The sequence below is a fragment of the Miscanthus floridulus genome, chromosome 3 (assembly GCF_019320115.1).
Source record: "Miscanthus floridulus cultivar M001 chromosome 3, ASM1932011v1, whole genome shotgun sequence".
Classification (NCBI taxonomy): domain Eukaryota; kingdom Viridiplantae; phylum Streptophyta; class Magnoliopsida; order Poales; family Poaceae; genus Miscanthus; species Miscanthus floridulus.
This window is the reverse complement of record NC_089582.1, coordinates 48,995,710-49,002,182: the sequence shown is the minus strand read 5'-3', so window position 1 is coordinate 49,002,182 and position 6,473 is coordinate 48,995,710. Positions and strand designations below refer to the sequence as shown.

At 51.4% G+C, this 6,473-nt stretch overlaps 1 protein-coding gene across 1 annotated transcript; it reads left to right on the top strand.

Annotated features, from left to right (window-relative positions):
- The first annotated feature begins 4,417 nt into the window (after positions 1 to 4,417).
- On the top strand, positions 4,418 to 5,049 carry LOC136543706 (uncharacterized). The gene is made up of 2 exons (XM_066536082.1): positions 4,418 to 4,480; positions 4,690 to 5,049. Exons 1-2 carry the CDS (start codon positions 4,418 to 4,420, stop codon positions 5,047 to 5,049), a joined length of 423 nt encoding a protein of 140 aa, XP_066392179.1.
- The last annotated feature ends 1,424 nt before the right edge of the window (positions 5,050 to 6,473 follow it).

Sequence of the window (6,473 nt, the reverse complement as noted above, 5' to 3'; positions counted from 1 at the left end):
TTGACCTAAAAATAAAAGTTGTTACTCTAGACAAGTACTACAACTTTGCTTAAGGGTGCATAGCCATGCAAAGTCTCTAGAGTATAGTTCAACTTAGGTCAAACATTCAACTTGAAAATGGTAGATTACACTAACCATGACTTGGAGGCCAATTTGGTCCAAGTTATGAGTACTAAAGTTGTTCCATGTGACATTCTAAACATGTTTAAAGTACTCCAAAGGTCCCACAAGCATTTCATACATTGGTCACACACAATGACAAGCATATATAAAGCATTTAGTGGCAAACTCATGTGATATAAGCAATCATAGAGATAAAATTTGAGATGCTCATGCTCATGAATGATTAATGATGCTTGTGCTCATGAACTGCAAGTGCAAAAGTACAAGCCGAACACCTAGGGTGTTACATAGGCCGACTCTGTCCACGTGAGCTGCCATCAACATGGGATATGGCAAATAATATGGTGATAGTATTCGACTACATGGGCCTAGTGTTAAAAAAACATCATTAAATGCTCACCTAGGCGTGCTTAAGTGCAAAATAGAGCCCTAGCTTGTTGCCTAGGAAATCAGCATCCAATTAAATGTAGGTCGAGCTAACAGACCCATTGGTGGTGAATAAAACAAGAGATGGCACAAGGTTAATTAGGACCACATGGTGTCCATGTTGCTCTCGATTTTGCTTGACTGCTTCATTTTGCATCCAATCCTCTACTCGATTCCGCCTCGTGTCATGTGTGTAAACATAGCAGAGACTATGCACCACGAAGGGGAGCAGAAGATGTGGTTGCCACAAGCGGAGTAGAGGTGGCGCGCCATGGAGCAGAGTGTGGATGTGGCTAGGGGCATGGGGCCAACAGGGTAGGGGGCATGGGGAGCCCAAGGTGCTGCTGCAGCATGAGAACTAAGAACAGTGGCAGCTAGGTGGGAATTGGTGGTGCTGGCTTTTAGGGCACACTATACCATAACCCAAAATCAACATCTCATGGGGGTGTTAAAAATACTAAAATAGCGTTGGAAGGTCGGATGTTAAAGATTAGTAATGTTTGGTCAGTCATTATATGTCGCTTTTGCAGTAAACTGTCCGTCATTATTGTTATTTCTCTTTAGCATTCGAAGGTCTATTGTTAGTTATATCATCACATTTGGGTCTACCAGTCTGTCGCTTTATATAAACTGGGCTTGTGCGCGCTGCACTGGCCCAATTCGCTCCTAATATTTTGGCAGCCCACTAGTCATACCAAGCCCTAGCACCAATTTATTTCAAGTCCGTCATTCCACTGCCATACCCGGTCACATTTCACTTTCACCTCGCCTGCCGCCTATGTGCCCCACCCTTCTTGCTCATAGACATCGCCCACTGCTGCCCCACTCGCTGCCACGTGCTCCCCTATGACGGGCGCCGCACAGCACCTCATGGCTCCCTCTACCCCACACCCCCCCACGCACTCCCCTATCATGGCCACCGTACCGCCTGCGTGCTGGCCTATGATGACCATCGCCACCACACTCCGTTCGTCCACAAAGCTCTACCTCCCATGCCGGGCTCTTTTCTTCTCAGATCCCGACGGAGAGTGTGGGCAGCTGGCAAATAGCTATTCCTCCGGTGAACTCACACACACATGCATGACTGGTGGAGCATGTAGACTAGCGTCTAGCGGTCGGTCATTAAAAGTTAGTCGGTTGTTATAGATTTATAACAACCCTAGTATCAATGACACATACAAGGGTCGGTATATATTTGTAACTGACCGTAGGTCGTTGAAATGGCTTATAACGACATACCGGGTGACCCTAAAGATAGGTTGTGGTATAGTGGCACAAGTACAAGATATGGTGCTTAGATGGGCTTTCCTAAAACAATTGGCACAGTGGGCTGAATAAACATAACTCTTTATTTCTCATTTAGTCTGTCTTTCATATATGTAGCTATTGTTATACTGAAACATAAAGATTTAGTCACGTTTAATCACATTTGATTAGGCGCTAGGTAGTGGCCTAGCAGCTAGCATTTTTTGCAACCTTGCATGGGCTTCAATTGTCCTCACCACTCGGGAAACATCAAACCTAGAGGGAATGGGCCATGGTGACCAATCGGATGGTCCAACCTATCAGAAAGGGTAGCCAAGTGACTTGGCAGACAAGGCATTATCGAGATACTATTAGAAGTAGTACCAATTTGCAAAGATGCAACTGGATTCGATCAAGCTTCGTTGTAACAAACTAGCAAATAATGAGATTTGATTAGTGCTTCCCCCTGTAAACCCTACCGCTAGACTATATAAGGAGCTAGTCATAGGGTTCCGCATGATTAGTAATGTGGTTCTTAGCCATTCACCCACGAACAATTAGCACCTTGGCTCTTGGAGCACAATATAATGGCACAACACATAGTTCTACACTAGATGCAAGTTACCTCATACTTGAACTAGTATTAATACATATCTCTAGTGCTACCCCTCTAATTCGTAACATGTGAGATGCTGATCACTACTCTAACACAAAATCCACCGAAAGTGGGCACACCAAGTAGGGGGTTCGCGTGTAGAATTCATCTACATGAATTAGATATGGGTTTGATCAACAATAACATTGACAAATTTGTTTTGGGCACCAAGATCTATTCTTGTACCCTAGACTATGTCACTGATCATCTTGGTGATCTATAGCTGGCCCATCAAGAGGAGGAGAGCGCCCATCCCCTTTGCATGTTCCTCGCTAGGCTAGAGGATGTTGTGGAGGCTGGTGCTCCAACACTATTTAGGCTCTGCCATGCCTGGAAGGGTCTAAAGCACCCATCTCGTCGTTCCCTGGCAGTACTTTTCCTACCGGGGTGTAGGGTATGGTCCTCGAAGCCATGGTTGACCCAAACATCTTGTCCTACCCTGTACCTATCATCATGAGGGAGCGGGGAGAGGTTGTCAGGTGAGACAAAACCAGTCATCGGACATCGGGCGAGGCGAGGTCCGTACTCAGACGTCGGGTGAGGTGGAGTCTAGCCCTTAGCCCTCGGGTGAGGCGGAGCTGACCCAAAGGCGTTGGGCGAGGCGGAGTCTAGCCCTTAGCCCTCGAGCAAGGCGGAGCTGGCCCAAGGGCGTCGAGCGAGACAGAGTCTAGCCCTTAGCCCTCGGGCGAGGCAGAGCTGGCCCAAGGGCGTCGGGCGAGGCAGAGTCTAGCCCTTAGCCCTCAGGCGAGGCGGAGCTAGCCCAAGGGCATTGGGCGAGGCGGAGCTAGCCCAAGGGCATCGGGTGAGGCGGAGTCTAGCCCTTAGCCCTCGGGCGAGGCGGAGCTGGCCCAACGGCGTCGGGCGAGGTGGAACCAAACTCCCATCATTTGGGGAAGAAGCGTAGTGGCGCCCTTGTCTGTCCAAGAGTTTTTAACATTCGATGGTTATTGGTTCCACCTTCTGGGGTACCCCGATATTAGGTCCCCGATAGTAGCCCCCGAGCCCCCGACTGATTCAGACAGAATCGCCCGGGGGGTGTTTTCGATTTCGTCGGAGTTAATTTGCTAGAGGGTGCACATGAGCGCACCCGATGGGTGTAGCCCTCGAGCCCCCGGGTGATTTGAGTAGAGTCGCCCGGGGGGTAGTATCGGACCCTTCGTGGGTAAGGCTGAAAGACTTGGTTTTTCGTCAACTGGATATTTTTAAGGGAATCATGGTATTCCGTTCGCGGGAATTTTATTCAGTGCCGGCCTAGCTGGGACCTGACTGCGGATTGAGGCCCTAGTGATGCTTGCGTCCTTGAATCCTGGTAGTTTGCGGGCCTATCCCTTATTGGGACCGCCTTTTGGCTCTAGGACCCTAGGTGGGCCAGAGGGAAAAGCTCTGTGACCCGTGTCCCCTCGATGGAGAGAGAGTCCTAGTCTGCCTAGGGAAGGCGAACCGTCCGGCGCAATTTTTTGGGAATGGATAGGGATCGTGTGCGCGTATCCCACGAGGTGACACGGTGGTGCGCGTGGTAGGCTCGGAGAGCGAGGCGGACGGTTGCCCTTCTCGCATCCGTCGCCCCTATAAAACCACGGGGTTCGCCCCCAGGGTTCCACATTTTTGCCTCCTCGCCTTCGCGTCCTCAGCCTCCGCCGCCAATCGCTTGCGCCTCTTGCACCCGTACTGCTTCCGCTGTCAAACTTGCTGTTGCCTTCTTCCCCGTGCTGCTCCTACCGTCGCAATGGACCCGGGGTACAAATCCAACATCTCTCCTCAGCGCTTAGAGGGCCTCGTCCACTGAGGCCTTCTTTGCCCGTTGACCGCCACCGAGGAGTGGCGGCTGCCCGGTGAAGAGGAGGAACTGGATCCACCCAAAGGGTACGTCGTTTCTTTCACCCACTTCCACAAGCGATTATTCTTTTTTCACTTGATGATGCTGCCGAGGGCTTGGAGCGAGAGAATCTTGACGTTGGGTTCTCGGCGATGATGGGTGCCCTGAGGGAGGCCAGTGGTGCCTTGCGCAAAATCCTGGTTCCTTCTAGCCGGGTATCTGCTTGATGTTCTCGCTTGTTTTCTTCTTTCTTCACATATTTCTATGTTTTCGTGTCTTCTGATTTCGGTCCTCCATTAAGAATATTGTTGCTCGTAGTCGAGATAAGTCCCAGTTCCTTCGTGAGCAAAAGGCGGAATGGGACCGCCTTATTGAGGAGGCTAGGCTGTGAGGAGATCTAGGTGTGCAACTCGCTGCCGCCCAGCAGCAGGAGGCCAAGGCGCACCGAGATGCAGAGGAGGCTCATGGGAAGTTTGAGGACCTATCGACGAGAGTGAAGCTGGACGAGGAGGATGCCGCCAAGCTTCAAAAGGAGCGGGATGAGCTGCTACAGAAGGATGCTGCGGCCAGTGAGCGGGCCAGCGAGCTCCTGGCGGAGCTAGAGACAGAGCGAGACCTCAAGCTGAAGGCTAAGGAGAGGTCTGCGGTGTTGCAGCAGAGGGCGGACCGGGACGCTGAGATGATCACCCGGTTGCGCGAGGAGCGGGACGAGCTACACCGGACCGAGGAGAGACTTTGCTCAAAGCTTGATGCAGCCCGTGAGGATCGTGATCGGGCCATCTAGGAGCGCGACGAGGTGCGTGGGGTGGCCGACTCCCTCTTGGGTGGATCTTGGAGTCATGGTGAACCAAAGGTTGGAGGTTGAGAGCGCTGCTGCCAGGCTAGAGAAGGAGCTTACCGAAGTGCGAGGGATCCTCCAGGTCGAGAGCGACGAGCATGACCTTCTACAAGCCACTGTCGGAGTGGTCACCGACGCCCTGAGGGTGGCATAGCCAGAAGGATCCAGCTCGCTTGCAGCTCATGCCGTGGGAATCCCAGCACGGGTAGGCCAACTTGAGGAGGATGCCTTTCACGCCGGGATCACCCAAGCCTTTGCTGTCGCCCATTCCCATTATGATTGGGAGATTAACCTGGAGGTAATGAGTCATGGCTTCGCGCCTGTCTATGATGATGATGAGCTGGACGAGATGGAAAAGGCAGTGACTCCCCTCGCGCGGAACCTGGCGGACAAGCTAAAACAAGAGGTTCTCCCTTCGCGGAAGTAGTTAGCTTGATAAACACTTATTTGTAATATGTGAACAAGTGTCAGTACTTTGTGTCCTAGAAACAGTTTCATAATTTTTGTTTCGTTTGTTTGATCTTACCTTCTTCTCTCTGTAATGTTTTTTCAAAAAAAGAAAGGAGGTACCCATACCTTTATCAGCCCTCGAGTGAGATCTGACCCCTTGCGGTTGCTGGGGTCGGATATTTACTGGAGATCAGAGCGAGGGAGGTGAACTTACATTTTGTATTTACTCGTACCCCTTACCTAGGACCTTGATGATCGCTGCGTGACCATGCGTTTGGTCTTATCACTGGTCCGGCCTTCCCTAAGACCCCGGGCATGGTGGGGATTTGGTTAAGGGTCGGTTCACCCGTGATCGTCATCCCATCAACGTTTTTTTGCAACCGGAGGGGTTAAGGTGATGTCTCTTGCCTCAATGGCTCAAGGGACATGCTTTATGAGCTTGCTAATGGGATGTTCAGACAGAATCTGATCCCGTTTTGCTTTGCGGCAGGGTCGGCGAAGCCCTCGGGTGGCGTTCTGTTGCTCCTTGGCCCGCCTTCCAACAGATTCCCCCTTAATGGGGTTTCTATGGGCTCGGCTAGAGGCTGGATTGAACAAGAAGGTTGAGATGACCCTATTCGCCTTAATGCGGGTTGGGCAAAGGCCATTGAGGCTCATTCGTGTTTTCTCCCCTGGCGCTTGTTTGACGCGAGGCGGCCCCGGACCATTCGCTGGTCAGCCTTCGAACCTCAGTCTCTTGATCTTGGATCGAGCGGCTTGAGCCCTCGAGCCCTTTAGGGTCTGCTAGGGGTCAGCCATGTTTTTGCGCGCTACCCCGTCCTCGGTTTCCATGACCGAAGGGGCTGAGTTGATGACACTTGCCTCGATGGCTTGAGTGTTGCGCTCAATGAGCTCGCTAACGGGTATGTTCATGTGGAATC

Coding starts and splice junctions, on each gene's coding strand:
- LOC136543706 (XM_066536082.1), top strand. CDS start 4,418: ATGATGGGTGCCCTGAGGGAGGCCAGTGGTGCCTTGCGCAAAATCCTG. Junction 4,481..4,689: donor TCCTGGTTCCTTCTAGCCGG/GTATCTGCTTGA, acceptor GCTGCCGCCCAG/CAGCAGGAGGCCAAGGCGCA.